The 25308-nt window shown below is 47.3% G+C and overlaps 2 protein-coding genes across 2 annotated transcripts in view; one reads left to right on the forward strand and one right to left on the reverse strand.

Moving 5' to 3' along the window:
• Positions 1 to 3789: 3789 nt before the first annotated feature.
• On the reverse strand, positions 3790 to 19442 carry Ldaf1 (lipid droplet assembly factor 1). The gene is made up of 5 exons (XM_055627531.1): positions 19365 to 19442; positions 17265 to 17457; positions 8810 to 8978; positions 8210 to 8348; positions 3790 to 4156 (listed from the first exon to the last, which is right to left on the reverse strand). Exons 2-5 carry the CDS (start codon positions 17358 to 17360, stop codon positions 4075 to 4077), a joined length of 486 nt encoding a protein of 161 aa, XP_055483506.1. The 5' UTR covers positions 17361 to 17457; positions 19365 to 19442; the 3' UTR covers positions 3790 to 4074.
• A 5310-nt stretch (positions 19443 to 24752) lies between these two features.
• Dnah3 (dynein axonemal heavy chain 3) overlaps positions 24753 to 25308 on the forward strand; it is a 167703-nt gene continuing 167147 nt past the window's right edge. The window contains 1 exon segment of the mRNA XM_055627476.1: positions 24753 to 24785. Within this exon segment, the coding sequence (XP_055483451.1) occupies positions 24753 to 24785 (33 nt within the window).

Raw genomic sequence — 25308 nt, forward strand, 5'->3', positions numbered from 1 at the left:
AAGGGAGAGGGACTCACGCTGAACAACATACTGGTTATGGGAGTGAGGGTTTCAAACAGGCAAGCTAAGACTTACTTCCCAAACTGCTCTTAGGGGACTGAAGCTCTCTGTCTTTCCACTCTCTCACAGGAGTTTGGATTGACTGCAAGCATGTAGACTGAGACAGCACGCAGCACACAGCAAGTGCTCAAAGCTAAACAAAACAAAAGTTTTCTGTTCAGAAAGATAAACAAAATTCATTACTGCTTAAAGCCTCAGTTTTCACGGTGTGGGCTCCAGTTACCTTTCCAATGAGCTATTCTTTGGACTGTGTATAAAAGGCCAACAGCTTCTGTGGCATGAGGCTAAATTAACCTAGTCTTGAATTAGATGCCATGCTTCCCGGCTGAATCCAGCAGGTCATTCAATCTCCGAACCTTCGATTCCTCTCTGTGATCTGGATACCGATGCTTAAGAATAATGAGCAGGTAGAGGAAACTAACTTGCCTAGCCAGAAATAGAAGGGTCTAGTGCCTCCAAGTGTTGCGGGAAAGCGCCTTGTACTTGGCTGAGTTTGAGGCAAGTGTTTATATAATCAGAAATAACATTTTGAAAAGCTCTTTGCCTAGTTACTGAAAAGCCTCCCCAGAAGGATAATGCGAAGCCCTGCAAATACACCCAAATCTTGGGCCCCATCTGAGACCCTGCTCTAAGCCAGTCTCTACTGGACACATCCTCTTGGTGTCAAATGGCACAGCTGTCCTAATAGGAGGAATTTGGGATGTGGATTTTTCCAAGCAGTCCCCATCTCAGGGAACAGCGTCACTAACCACCCACTGGTTATATCTAGGTGTGAGCCTTGAGATCCCCTTTCTTCTCCACCTACAGCAACCCACCAACAATCACCTCTGGATGTCCACGCAAAGAAGGTCTTTGTCCATTCCAGCCTGGTGTAAGTCAAAGCCACAACCGTCCTGTGTCCTCAGCCTCTGCCTGCCCCCACCCCTTTGCCAGTGAGCCACAACAATCCTAAATCTGAGCTGGGCATAGATTACACACCTATAATTCAAAACCTTGGGAGGCTGTAGCACTGGGAACTAGAGTCTGAAGTCAGGTTACATAGAGTTCCTGGTATGCTGTAGCACTGTCAGGAAGAAGGAAACTAGGGAGGAATGGATGGGAGGGGCAAGGCAGGGAGGGAGGGAGAGGAGGAGGAAGGAGGAAGGCAAGGGAAAGAAGTAGGGAAAAGGGAGAAGGAAAACAGGGAGGAGGCAGGCAAATAGAAAGAAAAAAGTAGAAATGAAAATCTGGAAGTCTGACCCTGACACTTTTCCACATAATTTCCTGCACTCCCTCCCTCTGGTGCTTTGGTATAAACCTCTGTCCCTTCTCTGTGTACCTTCTTACCAAGCCCAGCCACACTAAGTGCCTCAAGATTTGGGGCCATTGTGCCCCCCCCCCCCCCCAACTCCAGGAACACCTTTCCCCACGGCAACAATGTGTCATTCTTTTGATCACAGAGCAGTCCTTAATCTGTGGCTGCAATCGCCACCCTTGGTCTGCACATTTACCACAGTTTAAGATCTTACAGACTCCAGGGAGCCCACCATCCATCTCTGGTTTTCCCATGCCCTTGCGTGGCCCCTTCTCCTTAGTGTGGGGCATTCCCAAGATTTACTTCTGAAGAACAGGGACCATGACAAGATATATGTGATTGTGCATATATGGCTCTGTTACACACACACAAATGTAATAGGAATCTTGCTAAGTCACTTTTTCTCGGTGTTTTGAAGACGGAGACTGCAGCTTTGTGAACTGTTGTAAGAAGAGGGACATGAAACAAGGTCCTGGGGCGGGGGGGGGAGGAGGAACGGTCCTCAGTCTGTGGTCCTCAAGGAGCTAGATGTGTCCCATGGCCATGTGACCCCTATCTTGGGGGCAAAGTCAGGGACCTCTGTGCTCCCCAAGAGTGAAGCCTGAGAACCCAGCTCGCTGGATAGCAGCATCCACAGGTTAGATCGTTGCCTGAAGTAACGAGATGTTCAGTAAACAGCAACCATTGCTACTTATACCTCCTGGTGTTGATAACATTAAACAATTCTTGTTCTCTAATGATGGATCCCCCTTTAGGGTCAAGGGTGGGATAGCATAGGATGCAGAAAAGTTAAGGACTCTATGTCCCACTGGGGCCAGTGGCATCATTTGTTTCTCCCCAGTAAACTTCCTTTTCTTCTGATATTCCTGTAAGAGGCTCCTTCCTTATCTACAAAACCATCCAACCATGGGGCCAAAGCGGCTGATGTGGCCCCTCTCCTGCCTCTCACGTGTAGCTAACCACTGGAGCAGATGTTACTATATTGGCCAATGTGATTGGGTCAAGGATGGTCACATGGCCCCGAACTGTCCATTCAAAGCCACGCCTGGAATTTGCCTGTCCTACAGGCTGAGAGCAGCTTTCTAGTCAAGTGCTGAGTGCTGCAAAGAACTGCTGAAAAAGCAGCTCACAGTAAGGAAAGCGGGGTGAAATCACATGAGCTCCAGAGCCTCTGAAGAGCTTGAGGCCCTATCTCAAACACAGTAACAATGATCTCCCCACTCCCCACTGTTGACCGAATGAAACGATTATGTCTCCACATCACTCCTAAGCTTTTGTGAAGAGCTTTGAATTGGGTGTGGTCTCTAACAACTACATAAACCGCGTGCTGTGGTTTGACTGTGCGACGTCCCCCATAAGCCCCTGTGTTCAGCTCCTGGTACCTGCGGCCAGGGGCAAGCCCCGAGGTTGTCGGCTGGGCTCAGTCTCCAGTCTTCTAAATGCTTCCTGACCACACGAGCAGTCTGACTTGCTGCCATCCCCACCACACTGAACTGAAGCCCCTTAAACCGCAAGCCAGATAAACCTTTCTACCCTAAAGTTGCTACTTGTTGGGTATCTTAGCAACAAGAAAAAGGAACTAATGCCCCGTTATTACCCGGGGCCAGGCATGAAGTCATCAGCGAGACTGCGGTGGTTTCATGTTCCCCCAGGTCCATGTAGTAGAGCCTTGGTCATCAGACTAGTGGGACAGAAGGAACCCTTAGAGAATGGAGTCTCTGGGGAGGAAGTTAGGCCATTGCGGACAGACCTTACAGGGGCTATTGGGACCTCAGACTCTTCTTTCTGCTCTCTAGCCACCATGACATGAGCAGGGCCTCCATCATGCACCCCAGCCAGAATGTACCATGCCCCTGCAGGCCCGAATCAACAGGACTAAGTGACTCTGTACTAAAACTCGAAAACTGTGAGCCATAATTTTTCCTTTATAAAGGTGATTCTCTCTGGTGTTTTATCAAGATAGTAGAAATCTGATTAAGGCATGTCTTTACACATGGGAATGGGTAGGAGAAAAAGCATTGCAAGAACCAAATAAATATTTAATAACATACCACAGTAAATGAAATGAAAATTGCACAGGCTTTGGTTTGCGTTGTAGTCTTCAGTGTGTTTGGTTTTGTTGGCTTGTTAAGAAAAGGCTTGGCAGAGGAAGCTCTTTTAAACAATATATACACATCAAGTGCAAATGTGTCAAAGATCAAGGCACTCAACAGGCTAGGCCTTGAGACTTTTTTCTAAAGGACTCCTGGCTTCAAGGTTAAGACTGCTTTTCAAGTTTTAAAAGTCCACAATTCCCCAATCCTGCCCTTCTTTCTGATAAAAAATGAATATGGCAGAAGATCTGGCTCTCTTTGGATTTTTTCTTAACCTCTTATTTCAAATGACTAGAAGGAAAAAAAAAACAAAAAAACTCTCTTCTTGATCCCTTGCCCCCTAAAAAAAAAAAAAAAAAAAGAAAAAGAAACTAAACTTCAGAAACAATCTACCTTACCCACAGTTGGGGCCCAAGACTCAACCTAGGGTCTCTAATTAATGGTCAGGCTTTCCAGTCCCCATGCCCAGGGCTCTGTTAAGGTCAAGACTGCGAACTAGGGTGGAAGGGGTGGAGAGACAACCCTGCCCCTTCAGGAGTTTGGACACAGTGAGAAGAGAAGCCGGGCCCTCTCTCTCTGATGGACCCGAGCAGGGAGGGGACAAAATCTTTGGTTCCATTCAGCCCGTCATTCCTGGTCAAGCCCTTCAAAGTCTGCGGACTTCACAGCCAGCTGACAGTCAACGTTGGCATTTTGTGGTGCCAGTGGCCTGTTGGGTGAAAAGACAAAACGGTTGCTCAGGAGTAACCCCAAGAATGGCCCAGGCACATGGGCAGTACCCTTGACTGGTGCTTTCTGTGAGGTCCTGCCACGGGAGGGAAGAAAGCTGAACTCTCTCTAAGCTGAGGTGACACCTGACAAAGTTTTAGTTGACTCTGAAGATGAGGAAGAGGAGTCTCCCTAGGGAGAGACTTCACTTGATAGAAAGGCTCTCTCGGGCTCACGTGCATGCTCGCGTGCTCTCCCCCTCTTCCACAAGAGTCCCTGGGCTCTGCCTATTGTTTGGCTATGGGTTTCTGCATCTGTTTCCAGCAGCTGTAGCAGTTATCTTATGGCCATGAAGGGGCAAACTCAGGGACTAAGGATGACAGAGCAAAAGGCAGAAGGCGCTGGGTGTATTGGCAACACCACAGCAGTTGTGCCAGCCCTGCGCTGTCACCATCTCTTGGTTATGCAATAAAAAAAAAATCCTATCTGAGTTAGTATGTGCCTCCAGTTATTTTGTTTTTACTTGCCATTAAAAACATCTCTACCTGGCAACAAAAATCATGAAACCTTTGTTCCTCTTTATAAACAAAGATGTGAGGAAGCACTAGGCAAGTCTCACAGTCTCTGTACTCCTAGCTGCTTGGGAGTCTAAGTCATGAAGGACTTTGCAGGTTCAAGGCCAGTCTGGGCTACAGAGTGAGCTCAAGCCAGCCTGATCAACTTACCAAGTGCTTGTCTCAAAATGCAATAATGATAATAATAGTTATTATTATTATCATTGTGTTTTATTATTATTTTAAAGGCCTAGACAGTACTTGCCTCAAATGCCTGAATTCTAAATTCATTCTGCAGTATTGGACTGAGCCGAGTGTGAGGAGGCTAGGCATGCTCTGGCTATTTGGGGAGACCCAGTGTGATGTGGGGTGAATGATTTGGGTGGTTCTACAAAGGCACAAGCTGCCCTGGCCCCTGACTTCGCCCTCCACCAGCCTGAAGGCTCTAGGAAGGGTCTCCAGATCCTTTGATTTTAAATTCATCTATAGAGAAAATCACCATGTGTTGCTTAGAAGCTATCTAGTGTGTTTTCCTAAGTAAGGCCATCTTCAAATTTGTTTCCCTTTTTTTAAAGAAAATAATAGTTTTGTCATCTTTCATAATTCAAATGCGCTAAGTCAGGGGATGAAATGCCAGCGCCTCTTTCTTCTCTTGTGCTATGGGTCAGTCGATGAGGGACTCTTTACCTTGACTGTTGAAGATTTTCCTAGCACAGGAGTACTCCAAGGGTGCCTGTTTTATTGCAACTCTTCGTGCCTAAGGCATAAAGTCGCACAACCATGCATGGTACAGATCTACTCAGAGTATATTATTAAAAGAGCGGGAAAATGCCCCATTTTCATTAAACAAAGCAAGTATGATTTGCAGAGTTCAGGTATGCCATCATGGAATGTCCACAGTCCTCTGTAGATGCACCGTGAGGCTCAGGCCGCTTCAAAGATTTCCTCCAGACCACATGCTCCAACAGTCCAAATGCAGGGTACAAAGGCCACCTTGCTACTTCCGTCAGAGCATATGGTTATGATTCTATGATAGCCAGGGGTGGTGCTTGCACCTCTAGTTCCAGCATTTAGGGATGGGGCCGAGGCAGGAGGATTGAGAGACTGCAGCTAGCCTAAACTATATCATGAGTTTCAGGCCAGCCTTGGCCATATGGCTGAAGGTGGGAAAATCAGAGAAAGCTATTGATAAAAGGTAACACAATGTGACCTGGCTAAATTCATTTTGCTTGTAAATTACAACCATTTTTCATTAATATATGTTCTCTTGTATAGATGGGTAATTTTTCCTTTGAAGTGACTAGGCAGTTTTGTAGGTGCTGTTATGATTTGCAGAGGGGCTATTATCAAAGCGCAGAACCCACCCTCTGGATGCTTCAATAGCCTTTGAGGAGATGGAGTCCAGAGAACAAGAAGCTGAGAATCTCTGCCTACATGGGAACAGAGGGCCTGATGTCTCGGCTGGAAGAGGGGAGGGGAGGAGCAGGCCGAGCCTCTCCACTGACAGGCACCATTTTGCTTTTGCATGTCTTTTCTTTTTAAATGTGTGTGTGTGTGTGTGTGTGTGTGTGTGTGTGCGTGTGTGTATATGTGTGTGTGTATACACATATACACACATGTGTATGTCAATACATAGATGTGTGTAGGCACATTTTCACATGTATCATCCTCAAGAATACTGCCTACCTCGACTGAGACAGGGTCTCCTGGTGGCCTGGAACTGTCTGATGAGGCTGGGCCGGCCCACAGCAAGCTGTCTATGCCTGTGTCTCCCCAGTGCTGAGATTACAAGTGCATACCACGCCTGGCATTTCTGTGTTGGTTCTGGGACTCCAAACTCAGATCCTCTCGCTTGTAGCTTCCACCTCAGCTCTGCCTCCCTGGCACCTCATGTATGCTACTTTCTTCAGTATAATTCTAGGCATGTAAGGCTAATTAAAGCAGAGTTCAAGGGCAGGGAGGGATTCTGGCCCCAAAGCATTGCCCTCAGTAAGCCAAATAGGGCACTGTGTGCGCTTTAAAAATGATAGTGATCAAAGCAACGTTTGAGAAGCTGGCAGTGATTCTGGAGATTATCAATTAAGCAATCTTCTGAGAAAACCCCTGAGCAATTTAAGATCACAGACACAGCAGCACATGAATAATGACAGGATAGCATTTTGGGAGGAGAGGGGGTTGCTGGGAATAGAACCCAGGACCTTGACCATGCTAGACAAGTGATAAGAGGGCCTTCTGTTAAGATGTTCGAGGGCTATCCTGTAAGAAGACTGAAGCTCTGGGTACTAGTGGCTTTTTTAGAGCATGGACTGGCAAATCAATTATGGCTGCAGCGGCCAAATTTGGCAACCATCCGTTTTTGTAAAGTCTGAACTAAAGTTTTATTGCAACACAGCCAGGCCTGTTCGTGTGCTTATTATCTGCTCTTACCTTACAGTAGCAGAGCAGAGAAGCTGGCCATGGTTTAAATGTCCTGGAATATTTACTATCTGCCCCTTTCCAGAGACTGTTGGCCTATCTAAGATTTATATCCACTTTATATTTTGGCTAAGAGTTTTACCAGACTTAACTGACACAGATTTGAGTCCCTTCTTTGCTATTTTCTGCTTTTGTACTTGTCTTTCCTTTTCCTATCACAGAATGAGGCTCACCCCCGAAAGCTACAGGAGTTGAAGCTGCAAAGTGCTCAGCAGAGACTCTGGCACTAAGCAGATACTTGACAGACCTTAGCCACAGTCATCAAATTAGTGAAAGATCAAGTGAAGCACAAGAGAAACTCAGTACATGGGAACTTAAAAATCTCAAATCCATACACAGCACAAAAGTCAAGAAGCAAAAGAGTGGCCTTGGAAAATCCCTTGAGAAGTTGAGTGTGTGCGTGTGTGTGCACGCACGTGTGTTTTATCATTTTATAAAAGACTATCTCCCAAGAACTTCAATACTGCTGGGTTTCCTTCCAAGATCTAAGGAGATCATTGTTCCTCCTTTCAAGCCACACTGTGGGGGGAAATAATTCTACAGAGTGAACATGAACCATATTCAATATGCTGAGAAGCTCACATTGATGAGCAGAGGAGACCAAGGGGACTGTGGGGACAGCAGCTTCCCAGCTCCTGAACTTCCCAGGGTGGCAGGCATGGTAATCTGACTGGTGAGCTTCCTTTTTCCTGTTTACCTCCCTCCCGACCCTCTTAAGCGCTGCCTCCATTTGGACTTTGTAAATTAAGTAGATACCGTTTTAGAAGAACTAGTAACTGCTTCAAGAAGATACAAGAGCAATGAGATTAAATCTGTGGGTGATGGACAAAGGTACTAATGTTTGTTTGTTTGTATGTATGTATGAAACTCTACTGTAAATGTGTAACTGACATCTAATGTCTATGGGCAGCTGTGAGGAACACCTGTCTCTCATAATTTGGCTTCTAGACACCAAGTAGGATTAGAGTTATCTGTGTGACTCCCCTAAATGGCCAAGATTAAGTGTTCCATTGAGATGTATTTACCTGGGAGAAAACCAGTAGCTCATGAGGCCGGAGACCACCACATATGACACCATGGCTATCCCTGACATGGCAAGCGATACGAAACCCAAGCCACAGAGGATGCAGAGCAGTGAGAGGCCGCACACAGAGATGACCAGTCCTACGAGGAGAGCACAATTAGGAGGTGCCTTTATGTGAAACAGACCGAAAATAAGAAGACCTGGGCCAATGTATTTAAAACAACGACAGCTAACTCAGATGTTTGAAGTCCAGAGAGTTCTCATAAAAGTTCACATTTCTGACGTCATTTAAAATGGCAGTAAGTTCAACACCTGAGCATGCCTCAGCTTCTGGCATCAACTGGCTGGGCCTCTATTTGCCTCCATTCCCTACTGTTCACAAACTAGTATTACACTTGGGATTTCTTTGTGCATTTTGTTGCCTGTCCAGTTTGAGGCTCAGAAAGAATAAGTCATGTCCCAAATCACAATGGTGGTGATGGATGCTTATAGAACACAAGAGCCTGTGTTTTAACTACTCTGACATGCTGCCTTGGACCAGATGTTCAATAAATACCGCCAATATTATTGAGTTACTTCCCAGGAACCTTGGGCAGAGTACCTTCCAGTAATAGGGCCCCCATAAGGGCACCCAGGGAGGTGAACACCACGATAAGCAGGAAGAAGCCAACAGGGATGGCTGACATGGTAACAAACATCAGCATGCTGAGAGCCAGGAAAGGATGCCTGTCCAGGTACTGACCCACTGAGGACTTCATAAAGGCAACCACCTGCAGGCAAAGGAAAAAAGAGCCAGGGTTGAGTGCTGTGTCTGCATCTCAGATTGAGCTGATCCATCCAGCGGGGAGAAGTACAGCCAGCGTTAGAGGCCCTGACAAGTCAGAGGCCCGTAGGCATCAGGACAAAACATCTCCAGAGACATGAGGCACCTGGCAGCAATAGAAGGCAACTGTGGGAAGGGTGGCAAGCATGAGGTTCCCACCCAGCATCAAGATCTCTGAGAGGAGGAAAGGTCGTATCACCACTCTCTTGCCTAACACCCACCCTCTCGGAAAGACACTGTCTTATGTGTACAATGAACGTACAATGTCCCTACTGCTCTGCAGCCAAGGTTCTCTTGGCTGAGGTCACCAAGGAACAGAGGGGTTAAGTCCTAGCTACTTAGCATCACTCAAGAGCTTATTGGAGATGTAGAACATTAGGCCCTACCTGGTACCGTTGCATCCAATTCTGCTTTTCAGCAAGAGCGTAGGTGATTTGTGTGTATGTTAAAGTTTGAAATGCAATGGACTAGACGGCTTATCTGGAGTCACCCAGTTTCCAAGGGACAAAATCTGAACATGCAGAGCTAAGATCTTTGACACCAAATGTCAAATGCATGCAGTGACTCGCCACCATGCCAATGCTTTTGTGGTACCAATCTGAAGTTATACTGGGCCACAGCCTGATGAGGGCAACCATATGGTGCTTTAATAAACAGGTTACGCTCCTTCACAAGGCTAAGGAATGGGGGAACCAAACTCCATGGAGAAGGCTGGTTTAGTGCAGAGCTGATCTTAGTCATAGGACGAGTGTCCTCTCACTTTTCAAGTCTCACTCTCTCATTACCAGCATTAAAGCCCATTCCTTGAAAGATCCCATTACTTGAAAAACTCCCTCTAAAAAAGAAACCATCAACCCAGCTATAAGCCCTGTAATCTACAACTGTGACCTCTTTGCATGATACCTTGGTGCAATAGTGGCACAAATGCTGAGGGAGTTACCACTCTATGATTTGATTCAAGGCTCATTCCATAAAATAGAAGCCATATTTTAACAAACAAACAAACCAAAACAAACCAAAACCAAAACCTGGACTAGATAGGCCATGGGCCTTGGGATGATGACTGAAAACCACCACCCGACTCATTTTGTTTTAAAATAAAAGCACTTGAATTATATATGTGGCTCAGATATGTATGCTGGAATATGTAAGCTTTATCTCAAGAGAATACTAACGAGAATAAGGGTGAGAGTGTGTGGCCAGGGTGTGATAGACACAAGGGAGCAATTTAAGGAAGATGAGCCTAGGATGGGTGTACAAGAGGCAATTAGGGAGACTGGCAGAAAATCAGGCCAGAGTATGAATGGCCAAATCTGGGCGATTGGGGAGGGGAGCGATGTAGCCTGAAGGTTAAGAGAAAACAATAGGAACTGGTGACAGTTTGACATGGAGGTCCAAGAAGCAACAGGTAAGACTGTTCTACTTCCAGTCCTCAGAGAACCCCCTCCCTGAGATCCTCTCTGAATCTGGCCTCTAAACACCCCCAAACAGGAGGTCATTCAGAAATACAAAGACACTATTTTTAGAGTCTGACAATTAAGGCAGGATGGTGGCACATAGGCATAGCTCTAATTCCAGCACTTGGGGGACTGAGGTGGGAGGGGGGATTGTGAGTTTGATGTCAGGCTGGGCTGTCTATTAAAATATTATTTTCTTAAAAAAGGGCAGGGAGGAAGGAAGGAAGGAAGGAAGGAAGGAAGGAAGGAAGGAAGGAAGGAAAGAAGGGAAAAACAATCACATTACCAATAGATTCAACCATTTGGTGATTTGAATGAGAATGGCCATAGACTCAGATATTTGAATAACTGGTCCCCAGCTAGAGGCTGTTTGGGTAGGTTTGTGAGGCGTGACCTTGCTGGAGGAAGTCTGTCACTGAGGGTAGGCTTTGAGGGTTTAAAGACTTACACCATTATGAAACTGCTGTTTCCAGATGTGGGCTCTCAGCTATCCCTGCCACCATGTCTTCAATTGCTGCCATGCTTCCCCCATGTGATGGTGAAGGACTCTTAGCCACCTGGAACCATCAGCCCACATAAAACTCTTCCTTCTATGAGTTGCTTTGATGGTGATATTTTATCACACCAATAGAAAAGTTTCTGAGACAAAACTGTTCAACCCAGAAATTGCTTTCTCTGGGAAAGAACGACCTTGGTCAGGTCACAGTGTTGTGGAAAGAGACAGCATGGTTCATCCATACCTGACATTTACACCCATTAAACACAAGTTCCGGGTGCTTTTTTTAACCTGCCCAAATGGGCTAACATCTTACCAAGTGCAAAGCCAAAATAAGCATGGCTAAGAAGGGTTACTACCTGCAGCAGGTAAGGAGAACAAAGGAGCCATTCCCAAAGTAACACCTTCTTCAAAAAAAGGAAGCATGCGGGCTTTATTAAAAGAGCCTAGACATATCCATACAGGAAAACGCTGTAGAGGTGAGCACATTGATGAGCATGCTCAGTTCAAGAAGGACGGATAGCGAACAGATTTGGAGACACACTTAGCTCAACAACACAGAGGACATGTTCAAAAGGTGAGAACAGCAGAATGTCATAAAACAGCGACATGAACTCCTCTGGGTATGTTCCATTCTCTTTCTCTCTCACACACACAATTCTGTGGTGTTTTATAGTAGATTCAGGCACTATCCACCTTTATTTTGAAACAAGGTTTATCGCGGGCTTGGAACACACCAAGTAGGGTAGACTGGCAGGCCACTGAGGCCCAGAGATCCATCCACCTGTCTCCACCTCCAGATGGAGGCATAGAGTACAAACCATCACTCCCGATTCTTTTTCAAAGAAGGTTCTGAGACCCCAACTCAAGCCCTCAAGCACTTTACCTGACGACCGTCTCCCCAGCCCCATTTTCTTCAAAAGTTTTAACTGAAAAAAAGCAAAGGTGCCAAGTGTGGTGGCACATACCTGTAATCCCAGCACTCAGGAGGCAGAGGCAGGCAGTTCTCTGTGAGTTCGAAGCCAGTCTGGTCTACAAAGCAAGCTCAAGGCTACACAGAGAAACCCTGTCTCAAAATAATAAAATAAAACAAAGCAAAAAAAGAAAGGGCTACTTTGAAAGTGTGTCAGTCCAGGACTTTTTCCTAAACGTGCCTGCCTGGCTTAGTAGCAAACATTTCAGACCCTCTCTAGATCTTTGTATGTGTTTCCCTACAGAGTTGTGAGTGGACAATGAAGAGCAGCTTAACAATACGCAAGTCCAAAAGCTTTGACCATCACCACTTTTCACTTTCCTGGCAACAGAGTGCACACAACGGAAGGACAGAAAGTGAGGGGGCTTAGCATGCAGTGGCAGGCCCTGCAATTTTCATTCTCTACCTTGGAGGTAGAGACAGGCCTCTTACCCACGCCTTATAGACATGGGCTGCATGGAATAACTCAGAATGGCAGACCGGGAGAATATGGCACCATCTATTTAGCCAGGCTCAGTGCAAGAGCCTTCTCACATGGCATTCCAGATAATCTCCCAGCAGCCCAAGGCCTGGTGTTGCTCATCCCAGATAACAGCAGCTGGAAACTAACTCAATTAATGTGCCCAAGGTCAGACAAGGGTGGTTTCTTTATAAATGCACTCTGGCATGAGAGTTGGAGAGTTGGATCCACATGGTCAGAATTTGTGACACGAAGGTTCCACCTGAGGCTATTCACAGCCAGGAAAACTCTACTGTGAGAAGGTAAGGCAATCAACTCACTGTTTCTTGCTGCCTTGCATGAGCAGGACCCAGTGGGCAGGGAACAGAGACAGCACTCAGGAGCATTATGCAAGTGAAAACAAGTCAGAGATACTATGCAGAGACAGCTGCTCCCAGATTAGGCTTTGGACACCTGCTGGCATGTGACTCAGGTAGGGCACACAGATGCCTGGGGAGGTGGGCTCTAAAATGTTCAAGCCAGGCGTGGTGGTGCACGCCTGTAATCCCAGCACTCAGGGAAAGAGAGGCAGGTGGATCCCTGTGAGTTCAAGGCCAGCCTGGTCTACAAAGTGAGCCTAGGACAGCCAAAGCTACACAGAGAAACCCTGTCTCAAAAACCCAAAATAATAATAATAATTAATAATAATAATAATAATGTTCCTTGTGGCAGGGAATTTACAATATAAGAAGAAAATCATCTGTCACAGATAATTCACATTGGGAGCTGCTAACCCTGGTCACTTGCTGTGTCTGTCTTCCTCTTCCCTGAAAACTACTCCCTCCCACGGCAGGAGGATACCCCATAATCCATGAGCATTTAAAAGGAAATAAAGATCCCAGTCCGACAGCCACCTCCACAGTCTCAGGTGGATGTGCCAACTACACTCTTGTTTCTATGAATAGAAAACTCCCAGATCTTTAACAGGTGCTAAAGGAGATGTGAGGGGAGAAGGGGACCAGCCTGGACAACCATGTTTGCCGACATTGAATGGGAAAGCCAAGGGAAAGTGGGCTGTGCAGTCTGGAAGTGAAGCAAATGCCCAGAGAGCTAAGGTGAGAAGCTACACAGCCCAACGATGAAGGCATTTGAGAGTTACTTCTGGCTCCAGTCATTGGCCCGACCCTGGCTCATTCTAGTCCTGAGGCACCCCTGCTTTAATCCCACCATGGGCCCTGAGGAAGTCTTAAATCCTCCTGAAGTCATGGAAGGGCCTATCTGTTGGCTTGCTTACACTACTTTGAGCAGGTCCCTGTCTCTTGAGTTCTAGAAGTAAGACAATTAATACCTGGCCACACACTCCAGACAGGACGGAGCAACTTCGCGCCCATTCCATCTGGATCCCTATCTTGTCTCGTCTGAATTTCAAAGAGCTCATTAAACCATGAGGAAAAAAAGCACAAATTACATGGGGAAAGACATTTTCTACCCTTCCCAGAGACAAGAAGTGGTTATGCAAATTATGGTATGTCAATCTGATATCCTTTGTCGGTGTTCTAGTGGCACATGTAAATTATTCTGAAGACTCATACTTCAGTATGAAGGAAACAGCACCATGCCAAGTGAAAATAAAAACACACAAGTACTTCTGCTGTGGCCACACTCACTATTACATAAAACATTATATATCTCACACACCAAAGGGTTAAAGGGTCATCACCCTTACAGGAGCCACCACCGTGTCTATTAGTGATGGCCTTTGTTATGATTTGAATGTAAAGGGCTCCTGCAGACTTACATCTTGAAGCCTGAGCCTCCAACTGCTGGTGGTTGTGGAAACAACAGGAGACAGAGCCTAGCTGGAGGAAGAGGCTCACTGGAGGCATGGCTTAGAGGCAATCTCTATGTCTCTCTCCGTGTCTTGTCTATCCCCACTACTTCCCGGCAACCATGATGTGGGCTGCTTTGTTTATGCTGTTCTCTGCAGGAAGATGCTCTAAAACCTTGAGCCTAAGACAAATCCCTCCTCCCTCAGTTGTTTCTCGGGTATTTTTATTTGTCAGAGCAACAGAAAATTGACGGATGCAAGTGTTGCATCAGTGTTTTGCTTTCCTTCTTCCCCCAAAGTCACTTTGTGTTAATGTAACCGGCGGGCTGAAGACGAGATGGCTCAGTGGTTAAGAGCCACTTACTGCTTTAACCAGGCCTTGCATTCAGTTCCCGGAACCCACACAGAGCAGCTTACATTTGCCTGGAACTCCAGTTCCAGAGATCCAGCGCCCTCTGCTGGCCTCTTCAGGCACCACACACATGATATACACACGTGCGGTCAGGCACACACATACACATCACAGAAACATTTTTAAATGGCAATCAATGTAACTTAATATGCTATATACTTGTAAGAGAAATAATTCCATCTCAGGGCCACCTGAGAACTGACAATTTCCTCACCTTTCTGGGAGTAGGCTAGCCTGGTAATAATCTAGCTCAGATCTACTCCAGGGCACACAGCTGAGTGTTGAAAGGTAAAAAATAAGAAGACAGTTCATCTGCTCTGAAGTGCTAACCTTAGGTATAACTAAGGCATGCAAAATGCCTGGTACAGGCTTGGGACTTAATAATGCCTCAATCGGGTTAATAAATACACGGTCAGTTCTTATCCTCTGCAAATCCCAGGTTTGAGGATTTTTGACTCAATTAACTTTATCTCTAACCTAAATCAGTCCTTCGAGCATCTTTGATGTCAAGATTGGGTCACCTGACAAGAACATTCCCAGCTTGTTACCGTCTGCACCTGAAATTTAACAGGCCCCACACCCTCACCCTTGGTTAAGCTGTTAACACATGAGCCTTTCTGGGACATGGAAGAGCCAAACTATGGCGTCCTGGCCTATTTAATGCCACAAAGTTCACATTTTTGACTTCTGTTTGACAATCCCGCTGTTTAAAATACACACCACCACCAGCACCACCACCATCAGCTTTCTGTTACTGTTCCTCATGAAAAAAAAAAAAGGCGTGTTTGTTTGAGACATGTATTAGCCTGCTGCTAGCCCTAAGTTCAATGTCAACAGTACATACACATTAATGCATATACATTAATGCATCTTTCCAGAAATACACATAAAATAAGGACATACACTGATCTGTTTACAAGTACATTGTCACTTGAAGATTGGAGAACCCGAGTTCCTTATTTGCCGCAGAATCATGGTCTGTTTGGTATTTGCTTATCCAGCGTCTATGATGATCTCCCACAAATCATGAAAATGAACTGTGAATGTACAGAGGCCACGAGGACCTTTCTTACCGAGCTCACTCACCAAAGAGTCCCGGACAACTGACTAAAAGGCTGCCTGTCCATTTTAAAAATAGCCTGCTAAACCGGCAGTATGCCGAATGCATTCTGAAGCAAGTCCAAAGACGACCTCTGTGAAGCATAGGCTTTAGACGGGAAAGTATCTGTTTTATAGAAGCTGGTGAACAATGGTGGTGGTGGTGGGGAATCACACAACAGTTTCCATCACTTTATAGGCATACACACTCCTACCTGCACGTGGCACAGAAGTCTAGAAAGACATGCAACAAAATGGTAATAGCATTAGCTAGCTAGTACTGTTTGCTTTTTAGAAACATCTTTTTCTATATACAATGTACATACAATGTAATTGCATGAGTGTGTTTTCATGCCTGTGAGTGCATACATGGAATGGTGCCTGTGTGGAGGCCTGAGGGCCACCTCAAAGGTTGGCTCTTGTCTTCTGCCAGGCTGTTGGAAACAGGGTCTCCTTGGTTTTCTTTTGTTGCTGTTGTTATGGCACTGAATAAGACAGGATAGCTAGCCACGAGCTTCCCAAAACCCTGCTATCTCCACCTCTCCATTTTGCCACAGAGATGCTGGGATTATAGAGGTGTGCTACGCCCATCTTTACGTGGAGCCGGAAACTCAAAATTAAGTTCTCACGATGGCCAGTCAAGAACACCACCAACTGAACCATCTCCCCAGCCCTAGCATTTCGTGTAAATGCTGAAGGGCATACAAAAGAAAACAATAAAAACACACATGCAAAGAAATGTAGTACCTGAAATCCCACCTCATTGAGTGGTGACTGAACAGCAAAAAAACACGGTTAATTTGTATCACAATAGTCCTGTAGAGGTAAATGACAGTCTAGATTTCAGAGGGAATGTAAAACACTTTCTTTTCCATTAATTATTATAATGACTACCTGCTGAAATGATACTATTTTTGATACATTAAATAAGATATAGTCTTAAAATTAACCCATTGCTTCTTTGTACTTAGGGTTTGGAACCAGAAAATTTGAATACACATGTGGCTCAGGTAGCATTTCTGCTGGATGGGCTATTTCTAGTAAAACACAAAACTCAGATCTTAAGTTAGGTATGGGCTGTCTCCTTTTCTTAGGGGAACAGATGAGCCAAACTTTTCAAAGAAAAGAACGGTGTATGCTGCATAGACTAAGGGTGTCTTCTTCAGATCCAGCTGAAAAATGGCAGTTGCCATGAAGGGTGACTGCCCAACCGAAGTTTGCATTACATGGGGCGTAACTGAAAGTATTCTGCAGTTCTTGGCGACGTCCAGAAATATTCCTTAATTTGGAGGTCCCCTGAGAATGATCTTTCTTCCCACTTCCCTGCTGCCCCATTGCCTTGAATGTCCATATGATGGCTGATGCTCTCGCAGCCACAGCGGACGTGGCTATGAAGGTCACAACTCGGGCATAGCAAGGTGCTAGGGGAAAGATTCCCGACCTGCTGGTAAATTCCTGTTTGAGAAAGAAAGCAGTGTTTCAGACTAGTGTTTAGCTGGCTTCCCGGTGTATTTGGCCTTGGACACTGACCTTCGAGTTATTCTGGAAGGACTCTAACAGCAAACACAGCTTCCTCTGCAGCTCCTGTAGGTCTCTGGAGACACTGGGGGGCCCTTCTTTGGCCATCTTCAATCGCCCTTCAGTCTCACTCTAGATGAACGCCTTCACCAGTGGCTTTATTACTGCAGCCCAGTCTCTCATGGCGCCCTGTCTCTTCCTATCCCTGAAGGAAACAAAAAGTTTCTTGAATCACCAGTAATATCCAGGGAGCCCGGGCCATCCCCTACACTCTGGTGGCAGGCATGCAGACAGACACCATGTGACGATATTTTTCAAAATCTTAGGCTGCACACATTTTGATCCAGCAATTTGTTTTTCACAAAGCTAAATAAAATAGATATATGAAGATACACCAAAAGGAGGTGTATCATATTCCTGTCTATAATACATAATGACCAACAAGATAGCAGAAAGAAGCTAAATTCTTTTTTATAAACACTTCACTGGTACACACACATACACACGGTATGGAAATGTGTCCAGTTAGACATACTTTTAGCCCCGGGTGAGTTTTCAAATTAAAAAAATATAGACATATTATTCTTATTTTCTGTTTCCCAGAACATCTGTCTGGGCTGGGCAGAAGGCATCTCTGCACGTCTCCTTGCAGCTAACCTCCTGATCGTAAATACGCGTTGCTCAGTTGATTCTGTCAAGGTGCCAAAAATAACCGAGAGATCCTCACGTTTATTTACCGTATTGAATATCCCACTGGCCTCTAACCCAGTGAGGAAACATACCTTATGTCTACACTGCATACCAGCGTCTCCACTACAGAGTCTGGTATGCACACTTTCAGGCACACTTTTCCCCTGGCCGGGGGTGAAGCAACTCCTGCACCAGGATTTCTGTTGTTAAAGAGCTGCTGGCATTGACGTTGAATTTAGGGTGGTGACAGCCTTCAGTGTAGCTAATCTCACCTCTTACTGAGCGCTAAAACAGGTGAAACTGTCCCCTTACAACTCTTCTCTGGCCTGGGAACCTGAAGGTGGCACTGGGACCGGTCTGGGGATTCTGGTGAAGGCAAGCGTAGGAAAAATGAGGAGGAGGAGGAGGAGGAGGAGCGCGGTCAGCACACGCATCTACCTGGCCACCAGTTTCCGGCGCATCTATTCCCAGGGTCCACTGCAGACTCCGAGCAGGGAAGGCGCCACCCCACCCAGCCTAGGGGCGCCCCGCCTAGGGGCTCTAGGGGGCATAGCTGGGTTCTCAGAGAACAGGCCCCGCCCCTTCCAAGGCTCCAAATAAAGCCTCGGCTCCCGACTCCCGGCTCCCGACTCCCGGTAGCAAACGGCCACCGCGAACGTTCCAGCTGCGGGGCTGGTGGAATCCCCAGCTGGGGGCAGGGCCATCGGGGCGCCTGGGAACCTATCCTGGTCCCCTTCTCCGACGAGGGTTGAGACTTTCAGTCTGTGGCCGGGGATCCACAGAGAAGGAAACCGGTGTGATGCAGACGAGGATCTGACCCGCGACTACCGGGCACAGAAACTAGGAGATGGGAACTCGAGTGGGGAGTGGGGGAGATTGGGTACTCTGAGTTGATCACCTGGGGCAAACCTACCTTTAACACCTGTAGCTCCCTCTGCTGTGGCGCATGGCACCCTTGTTGACCAATCTCTACGGAGGGGGTGTGGATGCCCAGACGAGACTCCCCATCTTCCCGTGCATGTTTCCCAAGAGGAGGTAGGGCCTCGCGCGTGGGTTGACACTGCCCCCCGCCTTTTTTTTAACCAAGTCTAGCTGCCGGTGTGTAAAAGCGAGGTGGCTAGGAGTTCCCCCGTGAGCTCCCAACTTGGCCCAGCGACCCGAGGGCTCAGACAACTTCATCACCGACCCAGAGGCCGACCACTACCGGCGAGGGAAGCCAGTGCATTCTCCCGTGGCCGCCACCCTCCCCCCCCCCCCCCCCCCCCCCCCCCCCTCCCCCGGCGGGGGAAGCCGGGGCATTCCCCCGTGGCCGCCCCCCCCCCCCCCCCCCCCGAAACTCCTCCAACTTTCCAGGCGGAGGATGGAGGGTTCAGCCAGCCGGGGTCCCCTAAGCTCCACACACCCCCAGCTTTGCTCTCTCACCTGGTGCTGGCTGCTGCGACCCTCCGCTCTGCAACCACCGAGGGCACCGAGCGAAGTGGGAGGGAGGAGGGAAAGCGGCGCAGGCCCGAGCCGGGGCGGGAGCTGGACCGGCCCCTCCCCACCGGCGAGCGCTCTTCCTCCTCCCGGGACCAGGCCCCGCCCTGCTGCCCCGCCCTTCGCCCAGGCTCCTCTCCCCCTTCCTCCTAGCCAAGGACCGGGTCCCCGCCCCGCCTTCCCGGCCTGAGCGGGAAGGATTCGGTGTTCTGGCACCGAACCCCGTGGCTGCCCGCTTTGCTAGGCGGCCTTGCCTCTTCCCACACACCCTAGGAACAGCCCCTACAAACTAGAGTCCTCTAGACTCTAGAGGATGACTAATGAGGAAATGAGGGCTTTCCTACAGCCGTGGCTCGGAGTGAAAGTTCTGGGGCCACCTCTCAGGAGGGCTGGCGGCCGAAGGTGGGTCTTTTTAGAAACAGAACCGGTTCTGAATTCACCCAGGAGTTCCGAGTCACACCAGCCAACGGGTGGTTAGGCACCTCCCGTGGCTGGAAGGTTCTAGCCATGGCACAAGGGCAAATGTTGGCAGCCAGAGAATCTTAGAGATGAATGATCTCCACTCTACAGATTTAAAAACAAACGGAGAGCTAGAGGGATAAGGTTCATAAATAAACCCAAATCCTCTTCTCAAGGGTTCGTGGTAGGGAAACCTGTTTCCTGGTTCCAGATCTAGGCCTGAGGAGCCCAGTTACTCAATGGCGGTGCTGTTGGCATTTGAGATGGGATGAGCCTGTTTCTGAGCTGTCCTGTGTGCACTGTGGGGTGCTTGGTAGCGTTCCTGGGCTCTACCCAGGAGGTAAATACAAACACAGCAACGGCCTCCCCCAGCTGGCACGACTTAAAATGTTTCCAAGGGTTTGGGGATGGGCGCAATCAGCCGGTATTCAGAAATACTGCTTTTGAGCTTACAGCTGAGAACTATGGGCTGGGGCTATCAGGGACCAGGTCTGGCTGTGGCTGTGTGATGTTGCTGAAGGCCTTTTCACCCTTTCGATGGGGCAAAGGGCCAGACCAGGTATGTGTCTGCTACTAAACAGGTCACAGGCTCTTTCCATCCAAAGACCTGCAGTGACCCACCTCTCCTGTGTTCCCTGTGCCTGTCTCATCCTAGAGAGGGACTCTTTGGGTGAAGAGAGAAACTACAGGGTTATAGTGAGTACAACGGGAAGGGTGCCTTTAAAGAACGGAGTGCTTATCAGGCACATAGTAAGGGCTCAAAAATATTACACGGGGATAGGAAGGAAGACTGGGAAGCTAGCTTAGCGGTTAGAGCCCTGTTTGCTCTCCCAGGGGACCCAGGTTCACAAAGCGGGTCAGAACCATCTCTTAACTCCAGTTCCAGGGGATCTGGTGCCCTCTTCTGGCCCCAGTGAGCGCTGCATGAATGTGGTGAAAAGACAGAAGGACAAACCACCCATACACAATAAACAAACAAACAAACAAACAACTAACTAACTAAATACTTTAAAAATACATTCCACAGGGTTAGGGAAAGTGGTAGCGTGTTTTCCTGTAATGCCCATAAGCCGTTGTATCCAATACCTAATCGCGGGGTTCGATGTGGCCGTGGTGGTGGTGGTGGTGAAGAAGTTTAAGGAATCCCACGCCAACTCCATGACAGCAGAAAGGGGAAATGAGGCACACAAGGTGCATGGGTAGACAAGGGTGTCCCTGAAGGTTTTAGTTTCAGGCGCTCTTGTCTGGCTGCGTACACTTTCTGTAGCTGCAGTATAGCATAGTATTTCTCACCTAGGTGGGCAAGGATGGGTTTGTTTTCCTTAGACCATCAGGCCCTCCCGCTCTTTGCTTTGGAAAGTGGAGGCTTCTCTGGGATTTCAGCTTACGGGCGCCATCTAGTGGCGCCTCTTTGAATCCTGCTCTGGGCAACATCCTTTTTTTTAAACAGTAAGCAGGTGGTGCCACTGCCTCGGCTGTGATAACTTATCTTTCCCACCTGGGGGTCTAGCGTCTCTGTAGCATCAGGAACTTGGCTCTTGATGAGCGTTTAAAGGATTGACAAAAGTAAACCCATGTGAAGTCTCTCCTGGGCCTTTCCACGGCTTCTTACAGCAGTGAACTGAATACTTTTATCCCTTTGTGCCCCAATGTGATGGTATTAGGAGGTGGGGGCCTTTGGGAAGTCATTAGTCAAGAAGATAAAGCCCTTATGAATAAGATCAATGCCTTTTAAAGGTAGTCAAAAGAGAGAGACACACACACACACACACACAGAGAGAGAAAGCACACCTGCTTTCCTCTTTCTACTAAGGGAGAGCACAATGAAGAGCTGACCATCTAGACTCCTCCCTGTAATTTCACCAGGCTGGCACCCAGACTTCAGACTTCCAGCATTTTGAACTATAGGAAATGTTTCTTGTTGCCTTTTTTTTTTTTTTAAATAAGTCACCTAGCCTCAGGTACTTTGTTATAGTAGCCCTAATGGGCTAACACGTTTGTTCTAGTTAAGCAGTTTTGTTTTTTTTTTTGCAGCCCTCTGAGATCTACCCTGATCTCTTGGCTCTGAAGAATAAAGGGGGGCTGGGGCAACGCATTGACCCTAACTGTTAACAGTCAGGTTAATAACATGACCAAATCCAGCTGACCTTTCCTTCCTGGCTTACCAGATTTAACAACTACGACTATAGAATATTCAGTTAAATTTCTTGCCTCAATTTCTAATTGAGGCAAATAGCCTATAGCTTTTTGATATAAGCATGTCTCAGATGTATTCAGGATATATTTATTAAAATGGAGTATTTTGCTCAAGGAATGCTTATCTGATATTCTGACTTAACTGGTCATCCCGAGTTTTACCTGGCGACCCTGGGGACAATGAGGACAGTGGGGTCCTAAGGTTGACACCCTTTCTTGAGACTAAACAGACAATTCTGCCAACTCTCCTTCAGGTGGGGTGTCCTGAGGGGTTAGTCCTCTCTCCTCCTCCTCCTCCTCCTCCTCCTCCTCCTCCTCCTCCTCCTCTTCCTCCTCCTCCCCTTCTTCCATTTTCCTCTCTCGCTTTCTGTCTCCCTCTCCCTTTTCTCCTTTGCAGATAGGGTCTCACTTTTAGCCCAGCCCAGCTATCATTCCTCAGTCTACACATAGGCTTTTAACTGTAGCAATGAGCAGTTTCCATAACCACATTCAAGTCCCAGCTCTGCTGTTGACCTATTGGATTGACTCTATGCAGATTGGTTGGTGAGCTAGCTGGTTAGTTTAGTTTGGCTAGATTTTTATGTTTCCCAAACAGAAAAATCGGGAGAATGAGACTTTTCTCTTGTATTGTTGAGAAGATTGTGAGAGGATGCCCTTATGTGATGGACAGAACTCCAGAAGACCCATGACTGCAACAGAAGGTCTTGTTGTTTTAACGCCTTTGAGCACAGCCAGATTTTAAAGTGCATTACATTTCAGATAAGAGCTTGTCTCCTTACCCAGGAGGCCATGGGCCCATTAGCAACTATGCTAGTCTCTTTCTATTCTTTACACACATGGCTGGGAGTCTCTCAGATGTACAGTTCACTGATACAAAGGGCTGACTCTATACATTTTGTGTGTGTGCTGGAGAGCAAATCTGGACCACACGTGAGCCAGGCCAGCGTTCTGCCACACTTGAGCTACAGTTAGACCCTCTATGCACTTTATGGTAAGAGAGATTAGCATTAGGAACGAGGGAGGTCAGGGTTATTTTGAAGTGTAGGGAGGAGAATCTTGAGCATAAAGTGAGAGAAAAGAAACAGAAATGCTTTGGTGCTTTTCAGCAGGGCTGAAAAAACATTTATGCCCTGCGCAGTTGCTCGGTGGAAAGAAGAGTTAAAAAAAAAAAAAAGTTTCATGTTGTATCCACTCTGATTAAGCAAAGCCAAGGTTGGAAAACTATCTGTCTGTTTTGTTTTCTTCATGCAGAACATGGGAACATCATGGAATTAAGGGAAATACTCGATGAAGAGACAGACATACACCATAGCATCTTGAAAGAGCTTAATAAGTCTAACTTGGTTTTAAAAGAATTTCCAAGGCAGCAGCTAGTGCAGTGATGAATCTTGGGTACGTGTGTGTGAGAGCAAATGTATGTATGTATGTATGTATGTGCCTGTGACTATCATATTGGCACTAGCCATAACATTCATAAGGAGCCTATGTTACACTGAATGACAAAACTGTCCCAAATGACTCAGGACAGAGAAAGGTCTCAAGATGCAATACTACAGTGGGGAAGTTGGGAAAGGGCCAGGTGTGCAGCTCGGCTGGTAGGATGTCTGCCCATCATGCATTGGGCTGGTCTCCAGTATTGTGTAAACTGAGGGCGGTGGTCCACACCGGTACTCACGGCACTTAGGAGCTGGACACGATGGTCACCGTTTCAAGGTTTTCTTCACTCTCTCAATGTGTGTGTGTGTGTTTGAAAGTTTGAGGCAAATTAGGATGAGTTTACAGTGTGCAAACTGTTCTAAATGTATCTTCCTATTGAACCCTGGGGTGGGTGCTCATGATATTACCAGGATTTATACATGAAAGCTGGTACATTCACTCAAAGACATGAAGGGGTTTCCTCAAGCTGCACATCGCTTAGTGGGAAGTGCAGGGGCTGAGTGAGACCACTCCAACTCAGCACCAGCCTGGGCCTTTAGACCTCCTCCCCCAGGGCAAGATCTCCTATTGCTACATTCCTGGGCCGTTACTAAATACCGCCATCTCCCTTCTGTCACTGATACTTCCTGCTGCTCAGCTCAGCCTCCTCAGGAGCCAGCAGGTCAAGCCCAGTCTTGTGCTTAAGCATAGAAGAGGCTTCTCCTCCTAGCAACAGTCACTTACGCCTGGTTACCCACCACTGAGCTTGGGTACAAGCTCCACGACTATTAAAACTGCTCAAGGGAGAGGGAGAGGAGCCTAGGCTCCCAGGGGTGTTATCTGGGATAGCGAGTCCACCCTCTTCTTCATATTAACATGTAACTGTGCTTCAATTTTGTCCTCTGCAGAGACTTCAGTGTGCTCTGGGAAGTTCCAAGAAACTACTGAAAAGAGAAGAAGTAATACCGCAAGGAGTGGGGAGGGGAGGAGGGCTTCTGGAAGGACACCATGCTACCTCATCATTGTGGGCCCTTCCTTTCTCTTCCTTTCTGCCCAGAGACTCCCAGGGATACGGCTCTATGACCTCAGAGAGACAGCTCTGCGTCAGAGCTTCCAGAGTGTCTGAAAGCTCCGCTGCGGGAGTCATCCCATTCTGCTAGAAGGAGTCACAGATTTCAGAGGAGCTGCACGGGAGAGGCTGACCCCCGGAGAAGCTGAGAGCTCTTAATTCTTTCTCTAATAGGCACAGTTAGTACCGGCACCATGAGCTACACCGATTGCTGCTCAGGGCAAAAGGTGGGTGTGAGGTTTAGGGCATGTTTTCCTGTACCTGTGTCTTCAACATGCAGGGAATTGAGGGTGTGTGAGAAGAGGGGCATTTTGCGCAGAGATTGCCATGTTAGATTCCTTTGACCTAGAAAGTATGTTGATCGCATTTTGAAATTCTATGCCGAAGTGTGTTAGAAGTACAACCTATTGCCCTTTTCCTTCCAATGCCCTTAGGCCACATGCTCCAGTAGGCAGCTCCCACCTTTTGACTGCGCAGCAGAGTATTCTGGGGCCTATTCTGACAGAGTCTTTGGGGCTGGGGAGATGATGGCTCAGTGGATAAGAGCCCTTGCTGTACAAGCATGAGGACTTGAATTCATACCATAGGTTAAAATGGGCATGGAAGCATGCAGCTGAGACCCCATCGCCGGGTGGGGGCTGAGGGTCCGAGACTGGGGAATCACTGAGGCTTGTTCCAGGTTCAGTGGTGAACCCAGTCTTAGGGGAACAAGATGAACAGTGATAGAATAAGACACTCGACATCTGTTCT

This window comes from Psammomys obesus, unplaced genomic scaffold (assembly GCF_907164565.1).
Source record: "Psammomys obesus unplaced genomic scaffold, mPsaObe1.curated_primary_1811, whole genome shotgun sequence".
In the NCBI taxonomy this organism is placed as follows: Eukaryota; Metazoa; Chordata; class Mammalia; order Rodentia; family Muridae; genus Psammomys; species Psammomys obesus.